The sequence below is a fragment of the Gorilla gorilla genome, chromosome 19 (assembly GCF_029281585.2).
Source record: "Gorilla gorilla gorilla isolate KB3781 chromosome 19, NHGRI_mGorGor1-v2.1_pri, whole genome shotgun sequence".
Lineage (NCBI taxonomy): Eukaryota > Metazoa > Chordata > Mammalia > Primates > Hominidae > Gorilla > Gorilla gorilla.
The window spans coordinates 36,643,481-36,671,319 of NC_073243.2; the positions used below are offsets into that span (position 1 = coordinate 36,643,481).

General features: G+C 44.0%; 1 protein-coding gene across 4 annotated transcripts; it reads left to right on the forward strand.

Moving 5' to 3' along the window:
* Nucleotides 1-123: 123 nt before the first annotated feature.
* GCNT4 (glucosaminyl (N-acetyl) transferase 4) lies at nucleotides 124-27,524 on the forward strand. Of its 4 annotated transcripts, none has more exons than XM_055367819.2 (3): nucleotides 124-1,430; nucleotides 6,867-7,007; nucleotides 24,894-27,524. In XM_055367819.2, the coding sequence occupies exon 3, from the start codon at nucleotides 24,895-24,897 to the stop codon at nucleotides 26,254-26,256; it is 1,362 nt and encodes a 453-aa protein (XP_055223794.2). In that variant the 5' UTR covers nucleotides 124-1,430; nucleotides 6,867-7,007; nucleotide 24,894; the 3' UTR covers nucleotides 26,257-27,524. The 4 variants fall into 4 exon arrangements, with proteins under 4 accessions (XP_055223794.2, XP_030859259.2, XP_063556747.1 ...); XM_031003399.3 differs by having other exon boundaries at nucleotides 124-996; XM_063700677.1 differs by lacking the exon at nucleotides 124-1,430 and adding an exon at nucleotides 1,528-2,517 and having other exon boundaries at nucleotides 2,709-7,007.
* Nucleotides 27,525-27,839: the final 315 nt, after the last annotated feature.

The following is a 27,839-nucleotide window of genomic DNA, read 5'->3' on the forward strand; positions in this document are numbered from 1 at the left end:
ATTGAAAGAGTTAATCCGCATAAATTGCTTACAACAGTGCCCAGGGTGGATAATAGAAGCCTTAATTGTTTTTACCATCATGACTATCGCCATCATCATGTGCAAATGAGGGAGACCCAGGAAGTGTAAATTATTATTCCAGAAAGAGGCGGTCCCATGGGGAGAAAATGAAGGCAAAGCTGGCCATTTGCTTGAAAGTACGTCTGTAAAACGAATATTAAGACACTTGCTCTCTGAACACAGGGAGTTTTTAAAAAGGCGTGGGGGCTGGGGTAGACTTAAAGTCTCTCTACTGCTTTGGGCAGATTCCAGATTCTGGGAGTGAAGCATATGGGGACCCATGTGACCCTCCCTCTTTGAGATTCACTGGGTCCTAGGTCCTAGGTCCTACCCAGCTCCCCACCCAACAGCCATGCACATTGCAGGCCCTCAGTCAACACTGATTGACGCAAGGGATAAAGGAACAAACCGACTGGGATTGACTTGTCTGGTGCCACTCCCTGCCTTGAAAGGCAAGCCCTGGGAGCCCCCGGCCCCGAAAGGACGTGGAGCCTCGCGGGAGACTCCTGGAAGTGCTTGAATAGCAAGCACAGCGTGGCGCGCCCGCTTTACAAAGTTAGCATATTCACAAGAACCCGCTCGGAAGGCCAAGTCCTTGATGTCGGCCAATTGGTTAAGTAGCTGTGTGCTTTCTTTCCAGTGCACTTATTTGGTGATCCCGATTGGCGTCCGCACAGCCGCCACCCTCACTCTCGCTTGAGGATAAAAAGCAAGCCGATTTGGCATGTAGGCACTGTTTGAAAAACAACTTTGCACTCTAGTTATTCGGCAAAAAGCTCCACCTTCCCACGCTGCTGATAATATTTCTCGCGGCTGCGTGGGACACTCCTCGTCTCACCCATGAGAGCCAGCTGCCTTCTGTCTGGTTGGGCGATTCCTGCAGGGCCTGAGCCTCCGCAGAGCCCGGCGTTCAAGGAGAAAAAAGGAGCCGCGGATGTGAGTTTGCTTTGTCACTGCCTTGTGAGCGACTTTGGGCAAGTTACTTAGCTCTCCTGACCTCAGATTTCTTGTCTAATGTGGGAGGGAACCGAACGTGGATGACGCTCCGGGCAGCGGCGGAGAGCCGAGATCACCGCGCGCGCCTGAGAACTTTGTCCGAAGCGCGGCCCGGGGACTGGGAGCGCAGGGCAGGGAGCTCCCTCTGCGGGAGCGCGGAGGCGCTCCTACTTTCGCCGCACGTCACGGGGGCCGCTCAGCGCTCTCCCACCCCGGGCCGGGCGAAAGCGGCTCCCCAGCAGGGCGACGGAGGAGCGCGGCGAGAGCGAGCCGCCGCGGAGAGCCTGGGAACCCAGAGCGCAACCCTCGGCCCCCGCCGGGGCGGCCTCCGCAGCCGCACGGACCCCGCGTTCGGGGCTGGCCCGCTCCCTCTCGTAAGTCGACTTGGCCACGCGGGGGAGCGAGGGTCGCCCGGGGCTGGAGATGTTAACCCGGTCTCAGCCTCGTCTCCGCCGGGACGCCCCGACCCTCTGCTCCTCACGACTTTCGTTTTCCCGCCGGGGAAAACTTCGGCGCCGCGTCCATCTCCAGGCGGCAGGCGGGGGCGCCCTCCCTGAGCCGCGCGGGGAACCGGGCTGAACCCTGGCCTCTCTCCGCGCCTGCAGGAGCCCCGGGGCCACCAGAGCGCGCGGCGGGCGGACACAGCGTCACGGGTCGGGTGGGCGACCGCGGCGCGCGCCTAGCAGACGCCGCAACTTCGGGGCTCCCCGCGGCAGCCGCCGCCTGCGGCCAGACGCGGGGAAGTTCCCCGAGGCCAGCGCGGGGAAAGGGCGGCGGGCGGCGGGCGCGGAGCGTGTCCTGGATAACGGGCGCGGGCCGCGGCGCCGGCTTCCTGGGCTCGCGGGCGGAGTGGAGCCGCCAGGCTGGAGTCGCGAGCGCGCCGGCGCCGGGCTTTCCCGGGACTCTCCCCAAGTGCCAAGAAGCGGCTCGTGGGCGCGCCCTTGCCGGGAGCAGGGGCATCCCGCCGTCCTGGCCCTTCAGAGCCCAGCGCCGCCCAGCCTGGCCCGCGCCGCTGCGGGGCGCAGGGGGCCCGGGGGAGCTACTGAGCCCGGCTTCGTGACGCTTGCCTTTCGGAGCCGCTTGCCGCTTCTCCGCAGCCCTGGACCAGAGGGGACAAGCGATGCTGCCCGAGCCCCCGCCCCTGGGCTTCGGGACAGGGACGCGGGGCGCCTGAAAGGACTGCTACCGCGGCTTCTGCGCCAGGGCAACCGGGGCTGGAGGGGGCCTCCGAGTTGTTCTTTGGGGGCGGAAGCTGCGGGCCGCGCCTCCCAGGCCGCGCCCTTCCCAGAGACCAGTTTCTGGGCTTTTTAAGATCAAGTTTTTTGTGCCGCAGAGCGGGCCGGGATCGTCTCCCTGCGAGGTGGCGGTGCCTACCACAGCGGGTCGGGAGCTTCTGGGATCCGAGCCGAGAAACGGGACGCTCGAGTCCATTTGCAGTCTTCACGTAGGAAACGGTGCTAGGTAAACGGGGCGAGTGGGTGTTTTGTAAATTTAAAGACTCAGCTTTCCCTGACGGGGAAGTTTTCCGAGTCACGTAGTCTGGGAAACAGTGTATTGTCCCCTTTTTGGGCAGGCAGAGAGGCGATATTGGCCTTGGGGCACTTTTTAAATTCATTTTTTTCTTTTTTTTTTTTTGTCTTTAAAAATGGAAGAGCAACAAACCAGAAGATTAACAGAGTTGGGGCTAATATAATGCGTTTAATTGTCTCATGTGAGTAGACAGAAGTCGCCCTTTTTGATCTTGCATTCATAAAACATGTCCCTATTAAAGCATCAATAAACCTAAAACATTCTAGAAACTAACAGTTCATTCTGACAGCTTTTGTTGATAGTCTCTTAAGGAAGTAAAATCTTTAAAAGTGAAAAAGTGAATCATTATAGAGAGCATATCCTATGTTGCACTTTCTAAGGATCCAATTTTGTGTGAGAAATGACCAATTAAGATGTGTTGTTGATTTATCTCTTTCTGGTATCAGGAGAGAAACAATAGCCAAGGAACTGTGTGGCCGCTGAATTTTCTATGGGGAGACCGAAAGGAGTTTCCTGCTGCGGGGTGGTGGTGGGATGAGAAGGTTTATACTCTTTTCTTTGGGGGAAAAAGTTTATACTGATTTGCTAAATGTCACATCTCCTGCACAGAGGTAGGTGGGGTGAATGGCATAGTCGGGCAGTCAGAGTTAGCACTTTATGGCACCTGGCCAAGTGCCTTCAAGATAAGCAGGCCATAAATACAGGTGCTTCCCAAACTGACTTTGAATGACCTATGGTTGTTTTCTAGGAAGGGAGGGGGAGAGAGAGCAGGTAGAGGGCCCTGTACCGGACGGTGCTGTTTCTGCCTCATCCTTGACCCACGCGTGCTGGGTGCATGACCTGGTGACCTGGGGCTTATCACAGCACCACATAGGAGAGGTAAAACGGAGTCAGCTTCAGGGGATTTCCTTCTTAGGCTACAAGGCGGGAAGAAAGCAGTGGGACAGTAAAAATGAGCAAAGCAAGGCTGAAAAGTGAGTTCTTCAGGCCACCTGTGTTGAGCACTGGCTGTGAACCAGGCGCGCTGGCTGCTGTGAGGCGCAGATGTGCTGCAGCTCACTGCATCTGTGCTGAGGCAGGAGGCCTTGCTGGGGAGACTGAAGGTGGGCTCAAGGATGGGTGGGAGCTGTGTAAACTTAAGCAGCCATGGGGGAGGGGAGAGGTGAGAAAGGGTAGTATTCCCATCCCCGGGAATGGTGTTTGCTGAGACCAGAGGAGAGGAGAGCCTGAGAGGTGGAAGAAAAGACAGGCTCAGTATGACCTGAGGGGAGGATGGAGAATGGCACCGGGGAGGCCAGCAGATACCACTGCCAGGTGATGCCAAGGGGCATTGTGGCGAGTGGATCCTCAGGACAGTTTCACACCTGATAGTACGCAGATGAGATATGGATTAAAAGCAAAACAAAACTCCAGCTGCCCCGTGGAGAATGGACTTGAGGAGCCCCTAAGTAGACAGGGCTGGGTCAGAGGGTGCAGGAGGCCTGGCAGTTGAGACTGAGGTAGTGCCAGTAGGGATGACACGTTGGGCGGATTCAAGGCCAGCTCTGGAGAGACCTGGGGCTGAGTTTTGTGTAGGGTGTGAGAGCAGATGAATTTTGTGTAGGGTGTGAGAGTGCAGCGTGACTCCCTCTAAGCTTGGTGCTGGTATTTACGGAAACAGGGAACACTGGAGGAGGAAAGACAAGTTTGGTTTTATTGGGTCTGGGCAGCTTTCAAGGCTCCTAAGTGGAATGGCTTCCCTAGTGGCCACATAGTGCACTCGCTGGCTGACTCTCCAAAGATGGTGGTCCTCTGTACGAGGGGTGTGGTCTGAATCCTGGGGTGGATGGGGTGGGGCAAGGCGGTGGTGTCTGAGGACTGGAAGCTGCTCCCAGAGTGAGAGGTGGGACAGAGGGCTAGGTACTTTAAGATGAGGGAGCCTTAGACATATGTGAATGCGATGGAGCGAGTTGGAAGGAGAAGCTGAACACACAGGATGTCTGGATCCCCTCCCCCTTGGATTGCGATGGTATTTTGATATCAAGCTCATGTAATGTAAACTGTCAACATCTTACAGAAACAGTGTTTTAAAGCACGTGTGACTGTGAGTGATTTACTTCACAGATCATACAAATGTAATGTTTAGGAGAAACATGGATGATAATCACGCAACAGAGATGCAGCATGGCTAAGAGCAAGGCCTCGCAGTGAGACTGCTGAGCTCCTGGGTCTGACTCTGTCACTGCCTAGCTTAGGACCAGGCCCAAGCTTCCTGACATTCCTGTCTCAGTTTCCTGGTCTCTGAAATGGCACCACACCTAAGGGGTACGTGCTCTACAGCACCTCCTTGTGGGCTGTTCTAAGGATTGCCTGTGTGCATTATGCAAGCACATAAAGTGCTCAGTAAACCTTAGTGCTGGTGGTTTTATTATCATGATGCCATTTCTATCATTTCTGGTTGTAGAATCTGAAACCTAGAGAATGTTGAGAACCTGTCCAAGCCCATACAGCCAAGGAATGGCAAAGTTAAGGCCAGGATCCGATTTGCCTGACTCACAAGGCAAGGCACCTTCTACTTAATGTGTCAACAAGTGTCAGGTGCTCGATGCTGTATAAAATTAACTGTAATAAAGGGATCCAGTCACTGCTTGCCAGAGTGTAGTGAAGCAAAGCAAATAACATCAACATTGAGGCTTACAGACTTTTCTCAAGCAATTTAGGTATGTTTTGTATTAATTTGCATTACTTTGCATGTCATTTATATGCATTCCCATATGCTTGTAATTTTCCTAGTGGGATCTAAAGACTGAAGCTTCAAGTATATAAGAGAAAAGAAAATCAGGAATTGAATGCAGCTGTTTCCATCCTAATAGATCTCTGGGGATGGTGGGCTCAGTGTGGGCATTTGGAGACAGGATTGGATCAGTATTTACTATTTTAGATGTGGGGAGCCAGATATCATTTGATAAAGGTAGCTCACAACTTAATATGTTATGAAGTTTGATCTGCTGAACGTAACAGAAAAATACAGGCAAAGTGGAAGAAGACCAGAGGAAAAATGTCTACCATATAAGATGCCAGAAAATGAAGCAGAAACAGAAGTCTGCTTTAAGAAGCTGAACTAATAAGAAACACTAAGGGGCAGAAAGTAAAGATTGAATTTCTGCTAAGCGATATGAAATGTTAGAAAGAACATAATCTTAATCACAAATGTGTGAGGCTTCAAAACCAGTAAATTCTTCCCAATGTGGATTTACTGAGAAACAGGCCATCGGGTCTTAGTGGAATCTTAGAACTACAGAGTATTACAAAAACAAACTACAATTTTGTTACTTAGAGCAGCGGTTCTCAAAGTGTGGCCTCAGGACCAGTTACATCAGCATCGCCTGGGAACCTGTGAGGCTCAGCAATTTGTGTTTTAATAAGTTCTTTAAATATTTAGAGCCAGCTTTCACTCCTCTATTGAGTCATTACTTCTTCAGCCTTAACCTTTCCAGGTCCGTCTTGTGGTCACTAGCTTCTCACTGGGCTGCTTAACTTCTATCAGTTACTATCCAGCAGAGGGATGTAGCCAGACACGAACTCATTTCTCAGGGTGTCTGCTCAGTACAGAGCAGAGTGGGTTGGTCCCTTCCTTAGTCCCAAGGTCTAAACTGTGGAAATGCTTTCCTCTTTGGGTGGTACTATTCATAGAAACAGGGATTCGCAGCCTGCATTCAGCTTTCGCATTTTGCAGCTTTGTGGTCCGCATGCTGTCCAGGAGCACGATGGTTTTGGTTTTGTTTTTGTTTTGCTGCATTTTGTTTTCTTTTGACAGTCTCGAACTAAACTGTGACTCATGCCAAATGTATGGTCAGCCAAAACACTGAACTGTCCTCTAGAGATGCTCTTGTCAAACCACGTTTCTCCACGAACCACAATTCTCCATGAACCAGGTTTCTCAATTAACGAATACAGTTAATTTTTTGCATGTGTTAGTTTTGTACTTCTCTCTGTTAAAATTTATCTTACTAGATCCAAGTAATCTGCTTGGTTCCTATTTCTGTTATTTTCCATATAAGCTGAGTCTCACCTTTGTGTCCTTTGCCAATTTGGGTGCTGATATCCTGGTTGAGGGGTTAATAATAACGTGAGCATCTTTGTTAGAGGCCTTCCTCACAGTTAATGAGGCTCAAAAACTTGGCATCTTTTGCAGTCCTTCTGGGTTAACATCAGAGGAATAGTTGTCATCAGTGCAATCATTGTTTGCATTTAAATTACTGTTATTCTAAAGTCCTCCTGCACATGGTTTCTCTTTATAGGGCCCATGTTCTGGAACTGCATCCTCGGTCACTGTCCCAGTGCAGCCATCTGTAGCACCTCCTCAGTAACTGATGGTGATGTTCCTTTCCCTATGCTGTTTATACCATCAGCCTGGGGTTTTCTTTGGAGGTGACACAAAGGTAAGTTTCAGTTTATTTATAGTCAGATTAAGATGAATTCAGAAGCTTCAAAATAATAGGAAGCAAAAAATTGTGCCTTGTAATTTCTCTCTGCTTTACCTACCTCCCCCAAGCTCTAAAACCTAAGAGTTTTGTGCTAAAGTCTAGATTTAACCAAGAGATTCAGGTTATTTAATTAAAAAAAAAAAAAAAAACCTAAAATGTTGCTCATACATGATTCTTAGAGGAGTACAATTAGGTAATAGAATTGCAGAAAATTGTTTTTAAAGGCAAAAGGCAGAACAACTTTGTGGTAGGAATGCTTTTAGCCATGGTTTCTAGAGCATGAAAAAGTACCTGGAGTCCTAAACTGTTGTATCATGATCCTTATCCAATCCAAGTCAAGCCTCCCCCCAAACCCCACACACAGTGAAATTCCAGCCTTAAACCAAACCTCAACATCTCAATAAAATCCAGCCACTCTCCTCCTCCAAGATGCTCCAAAATGCTTCCAAACCTCTTTTGATGCCATGTGCTCCCTTGCCACAGTAAGCAAATCAATAATAAATAAATAAAATTGAAAAAACACCTGGTGATGATAAAGTTCTTTGTAGTCTCAAGTAAATCTCTGTTGTAGGGAAGGCAAAAATTTACCTCTACACTCTTACAGTTTTTCAGTTGGGCCTGAGAATTAAATTGACTTAAGAAATATCAACAGGAGACAAGCACACAAATTTATTTAATATAAGTTTTATGTGACAGGAGAGCCCTCATAAGGAAATGAAGCCCCAGAGATGCAGTGAGAATTGAACACTTATATAGTGGATTGGAGAAAGTAGGAAATTATAAAAATGTAGCAAGGCAAAAAGAGGCCTGGGCTAGGGTAGTTAACTGGGAGAAGCAGCTAGGAAGATAAGGGTTGTGTAACAAAGTTTGTACAAATTTTTCTCAGCCACAGCTTTCTGTCCTTGATAAGACTGTTAAGTAGACTGTCTGTCAACTTTCTCATTTCACTTAAGGATTTCATCTCCTGCTTCTAAGAAACAGCACGAAGGGCAGAATGGTCTTGTACCTGCTATTTTGCAAGTGCCCTTAACTCAAAAGTCAATATCAGAGTGGCATATTTTGGAGTGGCCTGTTCTTAACTCCTTCCCCAGGAATCCTCTGTGCTTCTAGCTCTTTTATTGCTTTTCATTTCCCTCCCCTGTGCAACCCCGTCTTCTCTTGTTGGTTTTCTGGGTTTTCTGGTTTCTAATCTAGTTAAGGGGAAAACTGGCAAGGATGACCCTTTGGAGAATTGCTTCTTGGCTGTGCCCGGGCTTGTCCAGTCAGCCTGTCTGCTCTTGGGTAGGTTAGACCTGTTTCCAAAGAGTCTGCAAGCCCTGACATTTCTCATGGTCATCTACAAGATCTGGACAGTCCACGAGAGAGCAGCTCCTTCAGATTGCAGCAGAGGGTGGACAGTTCGGCCCAGGACCAGAAGGAACAACACCTAGCAGAGTTCCTGTGGTTGCCAAGGCTCCTTTTTTTCTTCCTTCTCCTGCTCTCTGTGTCACTGCAGCATATTTGCAATATTTGTGCTGTGTCCTTTCTCTACACCCCCACATTCTATCTCAGTGGAGCAAGGAGGAGCTCACTCTGCCCAGCCATCACCTTCTACCAGGTTCCTTCTTCCTTTAGCCTTTCCAGCAACCCTCCTGCCCTCCTCTGAGGTTGGCAAATTCAGAGAGACATAATGGCAGATGTGTCAGGAGAAAGAAATGGAATGATACACAAGGTAGACACGAATTAGGTTGCAAAGTTACAATGTGAAAAAAACATTAATGGAATGATTGTAGAGTTGAAAGATGGGATGCAGAACTGGAGAAGAGATCCTCAGAAAGGAAGAACATCATTTCAACTGATGTTGAACATTGAATTGAACATCATTCATTGAGTTGAACATCAATTCAACATCATGGCAAGAAAATCCCTGAATGTAAAAAAAACATTTCCAAATGCTAGCTAGTGACTTGTCTTTTCTGGAAAATTTCTATAGAAAAGAAATTCAAATGTGACAAAATAACTGGGATTTCTTGAATTGTGTTATCAGTCACTTAGGACGTCACTGTTTATTTCTCTCTGCATTCCTCCAGGCAGTAGAGTTTCTAGTTGTATCTCTCCAGAATCTAACACAGTGCCTCCCTAGCACATGGTAGGCACACAGTAAATGTTTGTGGGATGGATGGACAACCAGGATAGAAATTGGATATCTAAGAATATAAGGTTTATATAGGGGATATTCTTGAATGAGTGAAGGCAGGAATTCAAACAGGTATTTGTACACCCTTGTTCATAGCAGAATTATTCGCAATAGCTGAAAGGGTGGAAGCAAAGCAAATATCCACTGACAGATGAATGGATGACCAAAATGTAATGTATACATACAATGGAATATTATTTAGTCTGAAAAAGGAAAGAAATTTTGACACACACTACAACATGGATGAACCTCGAAGACATGTTAAGTAAAATAGGCCAGTCAAATATTGGACAAATATTGTATGATTCCTATGATATAGATGCCTAGAGTAAACAAATTTGTAGAGACAGAAAGTAGAATGGTGGTTGGCAGGGCCCAGAAGCAGGATATTGTGGGGTTAGTGTTTAATTTGTATAGAGTTTCAGTTGGGGAAAATGGACGTGTTCTGTGGATGGATTGTGGTGATGGTTGCACTACAATATGAATGTAATTAATGCCACTGAACTGTACACTTAAAATTGATTAAAGTGGTAAATGTTATGTATATTTCACCACCATAATAGAAAAAAAGAATATGTTCATCAACTAATTCATAAATAAGAAACAAGAAAAGTTATTTTTATAACAACGAAGTGAACCAGATAATACTTGGTAAGTATAGGTTATAGCAAGAAGACAGCAATGACACTAGATCTAAAAAATATTCAAAACTGTGCTACTAAAACTGTGTTGCCTGAATCCTAATATGAGGCAGAGACTTAGAGCACTTTCATTCTGCCCTCGCCCCATTATCCCTATGATTCTTTTTTTAAAAAATCAATTTTTTATTTTGAAAAAATGTCAAACCTGAAGAAAAATTGTAAAAATAGTACAAGTGGGCCCTTGTCTGATTCTTCCTTGACCATGAGAAGTGTGGAGGCCTTTGATGTGGTTTCTGTACCAGTCTACCCCGCGGAAATCCGTGGCTGTTGCCTTTGGAGATGGTGTCTGGGTGCGGGAGTGCATGCAGCACGCTGAAGCTGAAGCCCAGTCCTTGTTTACAGAATGGCCACTGGTCAATGACACTGGGCTGCTTCAAATGCTTTTGATCCCTTACCGTCATCCAGCCCTGTGCCAGGCTGGTTTTCCTGCCAAAATGTGCCCAGTGCATTAGCTCATTTAGTCATCGCAGTAAGCATGTGAGTCAGTGCCCTTGTTCCTCTTTCACAGATGAGGAGGCGGAAGGCTACTAGATTAATGACATTATTAGCAGCAGACTCAGGACTTCAGTTCAGAACCATTGGCTTTAAATTCTAAACCTGTGTGATGTACACAGAAGTAAAGCAGGAAGGTAACGTGGAGGGGGGTCCAGTGTGGGGCAGAAGGAAGAGGAATGGGGTCAGGCAGCAAGGGGAGGGAAAAGGGGCACATTCAGGCGGTGGCTCAGAACTATTCAACATGGTACTTGTTGAGTTGATATCTACATGGTACTGATAGCTATTTGTTGAAAAGCTGGTTCCAAAGTCCCCTGTTACATAACAAGCTCTCAAGAAGACAGCCCACCTGCAAGGTGACCTTCAGGGATTATGTGACCTGTACCCTGCCTGTGACTAGAAACCATACACAGAGGAAGTTTGCCATCAGCTGAAGAGTGCTTAACTGAGGCATGGCGAGCAGACTGCACAGTTCTTGCCAACATCAGAGTTAATTTGGTAAATCTTGGCATCTGCTTTCCTTCAGATATTTACCTAAAGCCTCCATCTGCCTCTAAATATAGATGGATGAGAAGTTCAGCATCATTTAAGACACATTATTTTGCACTTGGCTATATATAGGAATGTACTGTTGTATAAGTAGCCACTTTAATCTGGTTTAAATTTAATTTGGCTCCTGGACATGCGTATGTATATGTTGGTTAAGCATTTCCTTTTCCTACGGTCATCTTTCAAAGTGCACGTTGCTTAAACATATAAGGGCTTACTTTTCTCATGTAACAGGAATTCAAAGTGGGTGTTTGCTGGTGGTGGTTCAGTGGCTTGAGGATACGGGGGCTGAGGTCTCTGATATTCTCTTGGTCTGTTCCTCATGGTCTCACGGTGGGTGCAACAATTCTAGCCATGATATTGGAGTTCCAGGCAGAAAAGTGGAAGAAGAAGAAAAGAAAGAACAAAATGGCGTACCTCCTACCTGAATCAGGCCCCTATAGGAAAACTTTCCCAAAATCCCACATTATATTTTATTCCTCTACAATAGAAGTTAGAGAAAAGTCTTTTCAAGAGACGTGTTTCTGCCACCAACAATATAGGGTTCTCTTAGTAAAGAAGAGAGGATGGATGTTGGAAGGCAACTGGCTCTCCACCAGAGCCATATATAAAACCCTTACCTATGGATCTGTTTCTGGATTTCATCCCACAGATCTCTCTTTATGCTGGCACCAGACCATACTGTTTGAACATCATAATCTGTTGGAAAATCTGAAGAGTCTGGTTTTTACTTTTGCTTTGTATACAGTTGACATATATGTTGGCTTAGACACTTAGTAAACTAAACAATCTTTTTACTTTTTATTAACCTGAAATAAAACCTACGTATTGAGAAAGACCTGTTAACTTAATTAAAACTATGGCTAGAAGGGATCCTTGTAGGAGATGGCTGTTGGAGAGCTTTCTGGAATCATTTCTAGATTTGACTTTTGGTAGGTTGAAATCTCTGCTTTTGAAATTCCTGTTGTGGCGGAATTTTCCCAAGCACTGCAGATTTTTATTTCTTCCATCCTTTTAACTTAATTTTTGAATTCCTGAGTCTTAATTTTATTGTGTCTAATATGCACACAAGATCTGAGAGCAATATGTACATTTTAAGCCAAGAAACACACAGATCTTAGCTAAATGATGAAGTCATGCCAAGAGCTGCCAATCCTGTTTTTCAGTGGAAGTGCAGAAGCATGTTGAAGTCTCCAGCTGAGCTCCCCGCCATATTGGAAGAACCCAGAAAACAAACAAGCAAGCTCTTCTCATGACTTAAAACTCAGGGTTTTAAGGGTGATGATTTTAAACTCAGGGTGTCTAATCCATTCATGAAGAGTGTGGTCTGGCCTCAAGCCATTTCTGACATCAATACCCTTGATTCATGTCTGTTTATCCCTGTGCTGCCTCTGCGATGGACATTGGCGATTCTACTTTAAATGCACATTTAGAAATCAGTTACCCATACCTCTTCAGCTAGCCATGGAATCTTTGAGGAATTAATTTTGGCCAGTTGAAAAATATGGAGTTAGCCATATAATACCAAAATAAATGCTTCCAGAAATTTCTGAGGGGGGAAAAAAAGCATACCATGTAGATATTAGGTGGAGAAAGTTATTTTCTTTCTAGTGCATTAGATACACATTTTCAAAAATAGACATGTTTTTCAATTCAGTTTTTCTACTGTATAGAAAAAGAAGCCAAAATATTCTCAACCCATATTTTTAACTTAGAACATGAAACATAAAATGTAGTTTGGCTTTATGTTGTGTCAAGCTAAGTGAGAAGGGCAGAGAAGACGGGGATCCCAAGAAGGAATGAAACCTCTTTGATAAAGCTTGAGAGGCAAAGATCTATGCATTCATTCACCCCTTTTTCATAATCCTTTATACCTAAAAAGAAGCAGACATTTCCTGTGAGCTTTTTCATCAAACTGAAATTTGAAGGCATAAGTATTTTTGAAATTCACCATCTTCTGATATTTTTTAGAATTTTCTTTAGAGAAAAACTGTTAATGTTTTACTCCCTGTTGAGGGTCACAATCTATTACAAAACAAAAACTTTTCATTCAGTTTCATTGTATGTGGCCCTTTACACTTCCTGCTAAAGACTTTAGCCATGTATCTTTGCCCAGCTAGATACACACACAGTCAGCTTTTGATATTTGCCCTGTGGACCAGATGAAATAAAGCCCAGAATCAAGTCTACTGTTTCCCAATTGGTGTGACCATGGGCTGAATTCTGCGCTTCTTTTTGTTGTTGTTGTTGTTACATTGCTACAGCCCAGATTTCCAATGACCTTGAGAGGTCTATGCCTGGGTGTGTACATCCTGATGTGGGTTGCTTATTTCCCATGTAATCTTACAGGTCCTTTATTTCTGCCCAAATGTGAGAGGCTCCAGTAAAGTTTCTAGCTAGAAGAATTATAATCTATAGAGGTGGTTGATAGAATTATTTTCATGCTCAGTGTTTTCCTTTAGGTCTCTATTCTCCAAATCTTGCAGGTAAAGTAGTCCTTTATTCAAGGAAGATGATGACGTTCGTAATTGCAGGCCTAGAGAGAAAGCTGTCAATTGTCATACATTCCACAGGAACATCAAACAGAGCTCCTTTAGATGAGGGCATCTCAATTCACTGAGCTGAGCCAGTCTCACTGATGTGTGATCTGAGTGACAGAGGACTGGCAAAGGCCCTGGGTGAGGGTGTGTTTGTGTATTCACATTGCTGCAGAATCTTCAGTACTGCTTTGTGGGTTCCGTGGTCCTTAGGGATGGCTTCACCAAACAGGGATGCAAGAACAAGTCATTGCATTTTTGCAATACCTGGAGAATTGCCCGTAAAAGATAATGAACTTACAGGAAAAGCTTATAGCTTTTGCAACACATACTTACAGACCGCGTTTAGCCGATCATAACTGCATGAAACTGGTTGCACGTGCTCTTGGCTGTCTTTTAAATAATTTTTTTGGTTATTAATCTTTTGAAAAATATCGAGCATACTGGGGAAAAAAACAACTCTAAAGATTAACTACATTTCTTCCTGTCTCTCAAAATCCAAGACAGGTGTTTGTCTACATAATTCTGAAACTTTAGGGACAATTTATACTCCAGATATTAACAAAAAAGAATGCTGTCAAGTAGTGAAAAACCAATAATGATTAGAATGTCAGAATTAAGGGAATAATGAATGTACTGTTTTAGAAAAGTAAAACCAACTTATAACACATTGACTCTTTCTCAGTTTTCCCAAGAAACCATTCCTCTTGTGGAGGTCCTCATACCTGACATTTGCATACCAAAGTTGTCTTTTTCCCCATGGCTTTCACATACATTACATCATAAGACTTTCACAGTTGCACTGTGGGATAGAAAAAACATTATCCCATTTAACACATGGGAAAGAAAGATTTGCCAAGATTAAGTGATGTGCTAGAGTCACTTGAAGAATTTTTTGTGGCAGAGCCCAGACTAGAACTTAGGTCTTCTGACTCTGTCCCATTGAGCAACTACCCCGTACCAGGTATGGATGTCTTTAGTACTGGGGGTAAAGTAGTGAGTGAGGCCTTCAAAGACCTTATGTTTCTGTCTCAGGACAGGTAATAAGCAAGTAAAGTAACTACTCCTTGTAGCAAGTGCTCAGAAGAAAACAAGGAGTGTGATAGGAGAGAGATTTAAGAAGGGTTAATCTGGGAGGCGGAGGTTGCAGTGAGCTGAGTTCACGCCACTGCAGTCCAGCCTGAGCGACAGTGCGAGACTCTCTCAAAAAAAAAAAAAAAAAAAAAAAAAAAACAGTTATCAGAGAGGACCTGAGGAAAAGCTATTTCTTTTCCTGGAGCAGCTGGTCATGCTAGGATCCAGGAAAAGTAGTCTAGACATGGGAACAGGAGTTGCAAAGGTCCTGAGGCATGGAAGAGACTAGGATGTTCTAGGAACTTTTAGAAGGCTGGTGTTGCTTAGAGTTTTGTGAGAAAGACAGAGTAGAATAAGATGAACTCGTAGAGTAAGGCAGCCATGGGAACTGCCTGGGCCTTTATGGACATGAAAAGGATTTCTTATTGTATTCTACATGACGTGAAATCCCAGTGAAGGGTTTTAGATGTAGGGAGTGGGATTAGGGAGGGAAGTGATCTGATTTGTATGTTTAAAAAATCATTTTGGCTACAGTACAGAGAATGGATTAGAGGAAAGCAAGGGAAGCCAGGTAAGGTTATTTTGTATCTAGGCAAGAGTTGATGCTAGCTTGGATTAGAGAGGTTCCCATGGAGTGGAAAGAGGTGGGTGGATTTGAAATACATTTTGGTTGTAGAACAGGCTCTACTACTGCCAGGAGATTGGAAAGGCAGTCTCGAATTGTGGTTAGTAGTATAGGCTCTGAAATTGGACCATAGTTGAAAATTGGACCATGGTTGAAAATCCTTGCTCCTCCAATATACTAGCTATATGAACTAAGGTAAGTTATTTATCTTCTGACTTGATTTCTTAATCTGAAAGATGAGGATAATGATAATCGTACCTATCATAGATTTACTGAATGGAGTGTAGAATAATTGAATGGAGTATAAGGTAAGAACAATAAGAGGCTCACGCCTGTAATCCCAACACTTTGGGAGGCCCAGGCAGGTGGATCACCTGAGGTCAAGAGTTCGAGACCAACCTGGCCAATATAGTGAAACCCCCGTCTCTACTAAAAATACCAAAAAAATTAGCCAGGCATGGCCTGTAATCCCAGCTACTAGGGAGGCTGAGGCAGGAGAGGAGAATCGCTTGAACTTGGGAGACAGAGGTTGCAGTGAGCCGAGATTGTGCCATTGCACTCCAGCGTGGGTGACAGAGTGAGACCCTGTCTGAAAGAAAAGAAAAAAGAAAAAAAAGAACACTGAATAAGATCATGGAAATAGTGCTGTCTCTTAGCGTCGATCATTAGGAAGGGACAGGTATGTGTCGCTGACTCTGGCAACATGAAGGCTTTTGTTGACTTTAGCCAGAGCAGGCTCCATGGAGTGGGGAGTGGAGCCAGGCTGGACCAAATGCCACCATAAGGGACCTGAATAGGGGCAGTTGGGCATCCCTTCTCTGTCCAATCCCTTGATAGGGAGCAGTTGGATGGACACATATTGCTGTGGTCTGAATATGTTCCCCAAAATTCATGTGTTGAAATTTAATCACCAGTGTGAGAGTATTAAGAAGTGGGGCCTTTAGACGGTGATTAAATCATGAGGGTAGAGCCCTAAGGCATAGGACTAGTGCCCTTATAAAAGATGTTTTGGGGGAGCTCATTCACCCCTCCCCCCCTTTGCCCTTCTGCCCTCTGCCATGTGAGAACACAGCAGCAAGGCACCATCTTGGAAGCAGAGGGCAGCCCTCACCAACACCAAATCTGTGCCTTGATCTTGGACTTCCCAGCTTCTAGAACTGTGAGAAATAAAAGCCTATTGTTTCTAAATTATTCAGTCTAAGATACTTCATTATAGCAGCGGGAATGAACCAAGACACATATGTAAAGGGGGAAAGGTGTTCCCAGTGCCCCAGGAATGAGATGGGGTTAAATGATGGCTAGACACATTTAGAGAAGAAATATGGGCTCAACCACCTGTAAAGTTATTTTCCGTTTTAATATTGCACTTCTGGGCTTCTTCAGGAACTGTGGGTTTATTAATTAAGGATTGGTGGAGAAGACCTAGATACATGAATTCTATTATTTGAATGGTTTTTTTCGTGTAGAAAAGTATGTTTACCTCTGTTAGGATTTGTTTACTCTGTAATAATTTACAGACCCAGTTTAGCTTAGGACTTGTTCATAATATACTGTGAAATGAAAGAAACAGGTAAGACAGTGCCTATATAGTGAGACTGTTATAAAGCAAAGCCAAAAAAAAAAATGTGTTTCTTAAAACCAGTCTGGAAGAATATACTGTCTACAAGATATTATTACCAGGTGATGGGCCCCTGGTGAGCTTTATTTTCGTTTTTGGACTTTTCTGATTTTTTTTTTTTTTTTTTTTAATGAAAGTGGTTTGGGTTTTTTTGTTTTTCTGTTTTTTGTTTTTTTTGTTTTGTTTTGTTTTGTTTTTGTTTTTTTGAGACTGAATCTTGCCTTGCCCAGGCTGGAGTGCACTGGCATGATCTCAGCTCACTGCAACCTCCATCTCCCAAGTTCAAGCAATTCTCCTGCCTCAGCCTCCCAAGTAGCTGGGATTACAGGCATGCGCCACCATGCCCGGCTAATTTTCTGTATTTTCAGTAGAGACGGAGTTTCACCATGTTGACCAGGCTGGTCTCGAACTCCTGATCTCAGGTGATCTGCACTCAGGCTGATCTGCCTCAGCCTCCCAAAGTGTTGGGATTACAGATGTGAGCCACTGTGCCCGGCCTGAAAGTGTTTACTTTATAAAAAGAGAATAGAAAATCTTTTCCTTTTAGAGACCATATCTTACTATTATTTGAGAAATGCTTGTCCTCAATTTGTATTGGATTTCTGACCGAGTCATACCTCTCCTTGTGTTTTGCATAGTTGCTATGTTTACCTGCTCACAATCTGATTATTATTTGCTTTTGCAATCTTTCCTCCAGAACAATAAGAATGTAAGGTCATCTAGGCAAGAAACTTGTCTTTCCACTCCTCTGCATGACTCCTGGAGTGCTGTGGGAGTGTGGAGGAACTGCATCTGACTGAGTCATCCTCCCACCTAATGGTCTCACTCCAGAACATCCCCTGGGCTTGGCAATGAGCGAGTCACCAAGGGAGAATCAGTGACTTCATTGAAATCAAGGAGCTGCAGTAGCAGGATGTTAGCTTATTCAGCTAGATCAGGATGCTTTTTAGTGAGTTCGTCTTTATATTGATCTTCTTAACTGATGATTCTTCTTAGTAAGGCTTTAGACAGAAGCAAAAGCCCTGACATTTCTAAATCAATGAGCTCTTCATATCCTATTTCTCAAACTGATATGTAATAATACAATGTTTAAGAACTTTAAGGTGGCCTGAAGAGGGAATATTCTCCACATGAAGAGAAATTTAACCCAGAAAGTTTTCTAAAACAATTAGCAATTCTCTGTGCTTAAATGGTGTCACAGATAACTATAAGAACAAATGAATCGATAAAGTCATTGGTGACAGGATACGGGACAGGAGTAACCAATGGCAGAGTCCCTCAGGATAAGCTTGCTTTCTCTTCCTTGAATTGATTCTATGGGCTGGAAGACTGACTAACCTCTTCATTAGCTCATTGATCAGTCTCAGCCTCTGACTGCAGAGACAGAATGTGATTCCTCACCCAGCATTCCTCCAGGCTCATTCTCCATGGAAATCATCTCTTAAACAGGGTGGAAGAGCTCCTCGACCACGTTTGGGATCCATTCCTGTTCCTGTTCTAGGACATTTAGAGAAGACATAGTAATGAGAAAATTTAGTCAAGTGCCAAAACTGTTGCAGGAAATATGGAGAATTTTTTCTTTATATTCTGAGAGACACTATTGCATAAAGGGTTAAAAGTGCAAGTCTGGAACAAGACTCTGAGTTCAGGTTCCATTTAAAGCACTTTCTAGAACTGTAACCTTGGGCATTTATTTAGTTGTCTTACAGTGCCTCAGTTTCCTTTCTTATAATAGAGGGATAACAGTAGTACCTACCTCATCGAACTCTTGAGGGGATTGAATTACATCTAGAGTACTTAGAACAGTGCACCTAGTGACAACTCTTGATTGAGTGATTCTACATTATTAATAACTACAGTATGGCCCTTGAACGACACAGGTTTGAACTTCAGGGGGTCCAATTATACACAGGTTTTTTTTTTCAAGTAAATACAAATTGAAAATGTAGTATTTGCAGAATGCAAATCCCACGTGTATGGAGGGCCAACTTTTCCCATACCTGGTTCCTCAGGACTAACTGTGGGACTTGAGTGTGCATAGATTTTGGTATGGACGGGGGCCCTGGAATGAATCCTCTGCATATACTGAGGGATGAATATACATAAAATTAATAAAGAGCATTACATGGAGGCCTTCGGGCACTAATTCTAAAATACTGAATTTGTTAAGACTTTGTGGAGAAATAGGAGGTAGATTGAAAAACAGGACAATAAGCCACAGGTCTGGGCAGGATCTTTAAAGAAGCCATGAAGTCCCTAATCATCTCAGATTTTCCAGTACCTGCAGGTATCAACAGTCAAGTTGCAAAACAGCAAAGATGGCGGCCTGCCCATCCCTCTGGGAGCTGCATCCCAGGGAGGTTTGAAACCTCTGTCAGTCAGAAAGCGCCAGCGTGGGGTTAGCTGGAGACCCCGGTTGGGAGGTCACACCCGGTGAGGAGGAACAGGATCATAGAGCCGCTTTAAAAAGCAATCTGGCCACATTTTCCTAGAGTAGTCCAGCCCCATTTTTAACAAGAAAACTGGCCTTCAGAGAGCTTAAATAGTTTGACCAAAGTCTTACAGCTACTAAGAGTTTGTCCAGGGACTCAAGCCCAAGGTCTGTGGCATCCTGAAGCCCAGCTCCTTTCTTCCTCTCTCCCCAGTGCCCCACAACCTGTTCCTGAAAAAAACTCAGGCATTCTTGGTCCCTAAACTCAACCTTACTCTGTCCTTTTTTCCTCAGTCTCCTTCCTCCCATTCTTGACTTACCATTCCCCTTTCTTCCCTGGGAAAGGAAGCATCTGTACTTCTTTGAAAGTCCTGGGTTTTTAAATTGCCAAGGTAAGAAGAGTTAGTTGAAGAGCTGCTAATGGTTGTAGCCATTTAGCCCTGAATGCAGTCGTGCCTACCTAGCTGGGATGTCCCTGAATGCGGTCGTGTCCACTTAGCTGGGGTGTCCCTGAATGCAGTCGTGTCCGCTTAGCTGGGGTGTCCCTGAATGCGGTCGTGTCCGCTTAGCTGGGGTGTCCCTGAATGCGGTCGTGTCCGCTTAGCTGGGGTGTCCCTGAATGCGGTCGTGTCCGCTTAGCTGGGGTGTCCCTGAATGCGGTCGTGTCCGCTTAGCTGGGGTGTCCCTGAATGCGGTCGTGTCCGCTTAGCTGGGGTGTCCCTGAATGCGGTCGTGTACGCTTAGCTGGGGTGTCCCTGAATGCGGTCGTGTCCGCTTAGCTGGGGTGCACCTCTGTGTTCTTGCTGCTTCCTTGAAGGCTCCAACAATGCCTGGATGGGTTGGGAGAAGAACATGGTTTGAGGGAAATGCTTCATTCAACATCCCTATTGGGACTTTAGTGAGGAGTAGGTTTTTACTGAATTATTATAGACCATATTTCACCTGAGTTATAGCCGTCAAACCTTGCAACAGCTTTTTCAGTTCTGTCATCACTAGGAACTTGTGCCTATGTGGCAATAAACTCCACAACAGGTCAGACCTCCTTGTCTACCCGGGCAGGTAGAAGGGGAAATACCTCTTCTCCTGTGGGTGGGGCATTATTTGTAATGTAATTGTAAGACCACTTCCTGGCAGCAAAACACTTGCCTGCTTCCTGCCCATAAGCCTTTAAGAGGGAAAGTGCTGGGTGCAGTGTTTGCAGAAGGTGACATTGCTAGCCTGGTCTCTTAGGAACCATGTGGCCAACATGACAGCCAGCCCTAGCCCAGCTGACTCTGGTCAGACCTAAGGAGCTGGTTCCCATTCCTCCAGGCCCGGGGCCTCTACCAGTGCACCTCCACCCCCTGCAACTTGTGTCCCCTGGGGCTGTGCTGCTCTGGGGGTGTACCCCCTGCAGAGCCCAATGGGAGGATCCCAAGGGTGTTATGCAGATGTTCTTTTCAGAGGAAGCCAAAGCCAGCAGAACAAAGGTTGGAGACCGGTGGTCCTCTCCAACCTCCTGCCAGCATTCCCCTCACTATTAGTGCCCACCGCAGCTGGGAAGAGGCCAACATCCCCTTTTAGGATTTGACAGAAACTCCATACCAAGTGGCTTTGCACCTATGCACCTCTTTGGGGAAAGGAATGCTTTTCAGTTAAAGGTATTTCTGTGCGTCCATAAAAAAGAATGAGTTCATGTCCTTTGCAGGAACATGGATGAAGTGGGAAGCCATCATTCTCAGCAAACTAACACAGGAACAGAAAGCCAAATACCTCATGTTCTCACTCATAAGTGGGAGTTGAACAGTGAGAACACATGGACACAGGGAGGGGAACATCACACACCGGGGCCTATTGGGGGGTGAGGAGCAAGGGGAGGGAGAGCATTAGGACAAATACCTAGTGCATGCGGGGCTTAAAACCTGGATGATGGGTTGATAGGTGCAGCAAACCACCATGGCACGTGTATACCTATGTAAGAAACTTGCTTGTTCTGCACATGTATCCCAGAACTTAAAGTAAAAATAAATAAATAAATAAATAAATAAAGGGATGTCTGGCCATGGTAAGCAGGTGAAGGGGTTTTATTTTGATTTGGGACAGGGTAATATTGGAGAGGGCTGCTCCTTTCAAAGGATATCAAAGGCTGACCCCAAGACAAACAAACTCTCCCCCTTAAAGATGCCTTGGTCGAAGGTATATCAGAAAGCGAGGTGCCTGGGCTGTCCCATTTTCCTACCCTTCTTTCTTTGAAATTCACTCTCATTCCTGGCTCTCAGATGTGGGCCCCTGAGCCAGTTTCCAAAGGACTTCTCACTGGGTGCCTCCCACCTCTTCCTTCCCTGGATGTCCTGTGAGCTTCTATGTCTGGGCAGGCAACCATGACCTCCTGCCCAGCTCAGACTCTCCCAACCCGGGTTAGAGTCAGTATGTGTGTGCCCCAGGCCTTCTCAGGAAGGGCAAGGATGCCTGGATGCAGAAGAGGCCCTGGAAATGAGTGACAAGGCAGGGAGCTGGCCTTTGTCTTTTTTATTTAAGTGTGAAGATGATAGTTAAATGACATGACAACTCTGGGAGACTTGGTAAATCTCTTTAGAATGGGAGGTCTTTTCTTTTTACCACTGTGGTGTCAGGGGGAAGTGCTAACATTAATTAGAGACTCCATGGACTAATACAGTGAGAAAAGAAATAGCCAAAATTTACTTTGAGTTAGACCCCTTCCAATTCTAGCCATTTCTGTAAGCTACATACTATTTATGCCTAATAACCATGAATTAAGACAATGACACACACACACACACATACACACACACACACACACCCCTATTTGGGATTGATTAGTCTTCTACTGTACCACAACACCCAATTCTACACGTGCCCAGGCTTCTGGAGTTGCAGTGGGTTGCCTTGTGTGTCAGGCAAGGGAGTGGGGACAGTTTTCCACAGCTTTAGAACAACTGGCAAGAACCCTGGCCTTGAGCCTGAGTGATGGGACCCTGTTCAGTGTGCTTTGGAGGAGCAAAAAGCTGAGACCAATCAATAGACCCCAGGCTATGAGCCTGACCAGGAGTCTCTTAACCTGGGTGCTGATGCAGCAAAGATGCTGTCTGGACTTGGCAGTGGGGATGGAGAAGAAAGGATGGATTTGAGGCACATTTATGAGGTGATATGTTGACATGGGTATGAGTGAAATGGACAAGTTGGGTAACTCTAGTTTCAAACATGGGCCATGAGTGGATGGTCTCGCCATAAGTTGAGACAGAAGACGCAGGCGAGGTGATGATGTTGAGTTCAGTTTTGGACTCGTGGAGGCTGAGTGCCTGTGGGATATCAGGTAGTGATGTCCATCCGGCAACTGCAGGTCCACCTCTGAGGCTGGGGCAAGAGGTGAAGGCTGGAGGGAAAGGTGTTGGAATATGGAAAGGCATCAGTGTGGAAGGTGGAATCTAGAGATGGGGGCAAGTATGCAGGAGAAGAGAAGTGAGCAGAGGATAGGAGCCTGGGGCAGTCCACAGAGGAGAGACGAGATGTGGCTGGAAAGGCGCGATTCTGCAGTACAGTTGATGGTGGTGAAGATGTGGTTCTTTAAACAGAGGGATTTAAGCGGAGGTGAATGAGGAAGGTGGGATCTCATTCCCAGGGGAGAGTTTTGTCAATTGGTCTGTATAGATGAAATCTACAAAATTAAATTGGGTTCCAAGTTCTTGGCAATTCTCTTGAATGAAATTGGATACAATGATTGTCTTCCATTTAAGGTTTATTGAGATATGTTAGGAAATTGCACATGGGTGCTCAGACCCCACCAGGTCTCGGTATCTGAGCCTCCTGAAGCAGCCCTAGGAGCTCTGCCAGCCTTCCTGTCCTGGAGCCTTGGGCTAGTACTTCCTGGGCCGCCCTTCTTGCTGCTCCCTATAAGTACATCTGTACCCTCCTCCTAGTCAGCCTGTTTTCATCTGAAAAAGTAATATAATCATTTTTAAATGCAAATGATACTAAAAGATATTCAGTGATAAGTAAATCCTCCTCCTACCTAGGCCCCATTCCTCAGTCCTTTCCCACTCTACCCTGCAAAGCAATTCCTGTTACCAGTGTTGTGTGTATACAATATCCTTTTGGAAACACTACAGCTGTGGGCTGAATCCAGCCAGCTGCCTGTTTTTGTAAATAAAGTATTATTGGAACTCAGCCACACCCACTCATTGAAATATAATCTCTGGCTGCTTTCCTACCATAACGGGCGGAGTTGAGTAGTTGTGACTGAGACAGTATGGCCCACAGATATGGCCCAAAAATATTTACTATCTAGTCCTTTAAGAAAAAGTTTAGGCTGAGGGTGGTGGCTCATGCCTGCAATCCCAGCACTTTGGGAGGCTGAAGTAGGAGGATCACTTGAGACCAGGTGTTCAATTGAGACCAGCCTGGGCAGCACAGTGAGACTCCGTCCCTACTGAAGAAAAAATTAGCCGGGCATGGTGGCACACACCTGTGGTTCTGGCTACTCAGGAGGCTGAGGCAGGAGGATCGCTTGAGCCCAGGAGTTCAAGGCTGCACTGAGCCATGATTGTACCACTGCACTCTGGCCTGGGTAACAGAGCAAGACCTTGTCTCAAAAAAAAAAAAAGAAAAAGTTTGCTAGTGTATGTTCTTTGTATGTATAGACATGTAAGCATACTAGACATGCTTCTGCATTTTGCTTATTTTTATTTCACAGTATATCTTAGAGATTGTTCCCCATTGGCATGTACATGCAGCATGCTCTCAGGCCTTTTCACATATTATAGCATGGATGTAATTTAATCAATGCACTGTTCAAGGATGTTTGAGAGATTTTCTGTCTTGCCTGAATACAAAACAATGTAGGGAACCTCGTTGTGCTTGACTTTGCATACACAGGGGATCTTCAGGGTGGGTACATTTAAAACTGACAGGTGTTGCCAAATTGCCCCCCAACGTAGTTTTTACACCCCACCTACTACTCTCGGTGAAAAATCAGGCCTTTTTTATTTTAAGGGCTAAATTGCTAATCCCTGTGTGAAAATGGGTGTTAACAAAATAAAAAATAAGGAAAATATACAGGCTTACCCAATTTTGTTATCTATACATTTTACAGTCTCTAATACTTAGCATAGCTCCTTTGCGTGTCTGCCCACCACCCTTCTTTCTGAACGTGGGGTTCCCTGGGCTTTCCTTGTTTGACTTCAGACCTGGATCTAATAGGGATCTGGAGGTAGAATCAAGACGAATGTTCCCTTTGGCCTTAGGTGAGTCCTTTGCATCTCTGAGGCCCTGTTGATGACATCCAGTTCTCTAGACATCTGCCCAAACCAGAGCAATCCCTCCTCAAATATGCTAAGCAGAAATGCAGACAATATAAGACACACTATATTTATATTTTAGGAGTTTACATTACCTTCCCTTCTGTTTGGAAACCAACATCTCTCAAAATTAGATATAGTTAACACAGAATACCCCAAAATACCACCATTCTTCATAATTCCATTTCCTTATTTCTGGATTCTTTCAAGGGTAAAAACATTGTTTCATTCATCTTTGGGGCAGCATTCTGCCTAGTATGTGGTAGGCGCCCAGTAGATTTTGGATAAACTGACCTGATTTTCTGTTAATATTCCAACTGGATTATTTCTTTCTCCTCTTACAGAATGAAGATATTCAAATGTTATTTTAAACATACCCTACAGCAGAAAGTTTTCATCCTGTTTTTAACCCTATGGCTGCTCTCTTTGTTAAAGCTTCTAAATGTGAGACGACTCTTTCCGCAAAAAGACATTTACTTGGTTGAGTACTCCCTAAGTACCTCGCCTTTTGTAAGAAACAGATACACTCATGTTAAGGATGAAGTCAGGTATGAAGTTAACTGTTCGGGTATCTATGAACAAGAGCCTTTGGAAATTGGAAAGAGTCTGGAAATAAGAAGAAGGGACATCATTGACTTGGAGGATGATGATGTTGTGGCAATGACCAGTGATTGTGACATTTATCAGACTCTAAGAGGTTATGCTCAAAAGCTTGTCTCAAAGGAGGAGAAAAGCTTCCCAATAGCCTATTCTTTGGTTGTCCACAAAGATGCAATTATGGTTGAAAGGCTTATCCATGCTATATACAACCAGCACAATATTTACTGCATCCATTATGATCGTAAGGCACCTGATACCTTCAAAGTTGCCATGAACAATTTAGCTAAGTGCTTCTCCAATATTTTCATTACTTCCAAATTAGAGGCTGTGGAATATGCCCACATTTCCAGACTCCAGGCTGATTTAAATTGCTTGTCGGACCTTCTGAAGTCTTCAATCCAGTGGAAATATGTTATCAACTTGTGTGGGCAAGATTTTCCCCTGAAGTCAAATTTTGAATTGGTGTCAGAGTTGAAAAAACTCAATGGAGCAAATATGTTGGAGACGGTGAAACCCCCAAACAGTAAATTGGAAAGATTCACTTACCATCATGAACTTAGACGGGTGCCTTATGAATATGTGAAGCTACCAATAAGGACAAACATCTCCAAGGAAGCACCCCCCCATAACATTCAGATATTTGTTGGCAGTGCTTATTTTGTTTTAAGTCAAGCATTTGTTAAATATATTTTCAACAACTCCATCGTTCAAGACTTTTTTGCCTGGTCTAAAGACACATACTCTCCTGATGAGCACTTTTGGGCTACCTTGATTCGGGTTCCAGGAATACCTGGGGAGATTTCCAGATCAGCCCAGGATGTGTCTGATCTGCAGAGTAAGACTCGCCTTGTCAAGTGGAATTACTATGAAGGCTTTTTCTATCCCGGTTGTACTGGATCTCACCTTCGAAGCGTGTGTATTTATGGAGCTGCAGAATTAAGGTGGCTTATCAAAGATGGACATTGGTTTGCTAATAAATTTGATTCTAAGGTGGACCCTATCTTGATTAAATGCTTGGCAGAAAAGCTTGAAGAACAGCAGAGAGACTGGATCACTTTGTCCTCAGAAAAGTTATTTATGGATAGAAATCTCACTACCACATCATGATAGTAAAATCAGGATGGAAATAAGAGGGTGCCTGATAAATGGAGTCAGTATGGAATTGAATACTATACTATGCCCAATACTGTTTAAACTCAGTCCTCCCATATTTTAAAAGGTGTCCAAAATTCCATACACAAGGGAAAGTGATCTAGCCTTTGATGTTATTAGCCTGCAGTTGGCTAGGTTTTTTTAATATTTGTTTTTGCTTGTAATCTCACTGAGCTAAATCAGAGATCTTAAACATTCAGTCAGTCATCAAACATTATTGAGCACCTAACTATATGACAGGCACTTTTTTAGAGACTGCGGCTTATCCTCATCATAGCAACCTCGGTATCTTTAAGTTCTCCACATAACAGTCAGGATTCTACTGAAGAAGCTTTTGAAGTTTGTGGTAATCGTCTGATCATATAAACCACCCATTTCAGAGTAGTGTTTAAGTACTGTGACCAACACTCCACTTGTCTCTTAACTCAGCTTCCAAGACATTTCTTAACCATTAGAGCAGAGGAGGAAAGACTCACTACCTCAGAAAAATCTCAAAGAATAGTCCAATTTCCTGCTTGCCAAAGCATAATCTGCCTTTTGGTGCATTACTTGGTCAATTCAGGGTTGAGGAGACTGTTGGGGGGCATTTATAGTGTATGAAAGTTAAGGAAGGGGGTGAGGATGTGGGTTGGGACAGGTAGTACCTAAAGAGGAGCGAAGGGATTTATACAACATTTTTATCATGTTACAAAACAGTATCATGAATGGCCTCCTTTTTAGTTCAACTGTTTCTTTAAAATGCATTTACTGATTAAAAATAAGAACTGACCAATAGCTCCAAGTGTCACACACCAGAACATTAAGCCTAAGTCCTCAATTCATAAGTTATCATTCTAGATAAGTTTCTTTACAATGGAATACTTTCTATGGAATCATTTTAATTCTGTTGTATGGAACTATCAAGCTAAGAGTCACTAAACTTTCTTGAAAAGGTTGTGTGAAATATGACAGCTTTCTAAATTAATTTTTATAGTCATTTAAAATTTTTTCTTCTCTGGCAACTGTCCAACTGGAATCCATATTTAAAGTGATAAAAGCTCTAAGTTTCTTGCAGTCTTTTTCTCAGCTTAGTTCCAGAGAGAAAAAAGCTAATTTTCCTAAGGACACAGCAAGAATATTCATTAAGGATATTTTCTAAAACCCACACTTGAGAAAACCACCCAATGAGTCAAAAATATATATATAATATATATATGTAATATATATTTGTTATATATTATATATAGAACAATTCCATTACATATATATAATATATAAATATATATATTATATATACATATATTATATACACGTATATAATATATATTATATATTATATAATATATTATATATTATATATATGTGTGTATATATATTATATAATATATATTATATATTATATTATATATTATATATTATATATAATATATATTATATTATATATTATATATTATATTATATATTATATATTATATATATTATATTATATATATTATATATATTATATTATATATAATGGAATTGTTCTAGAAGTAAAATGGGGTAGGAATGGGGTTCTG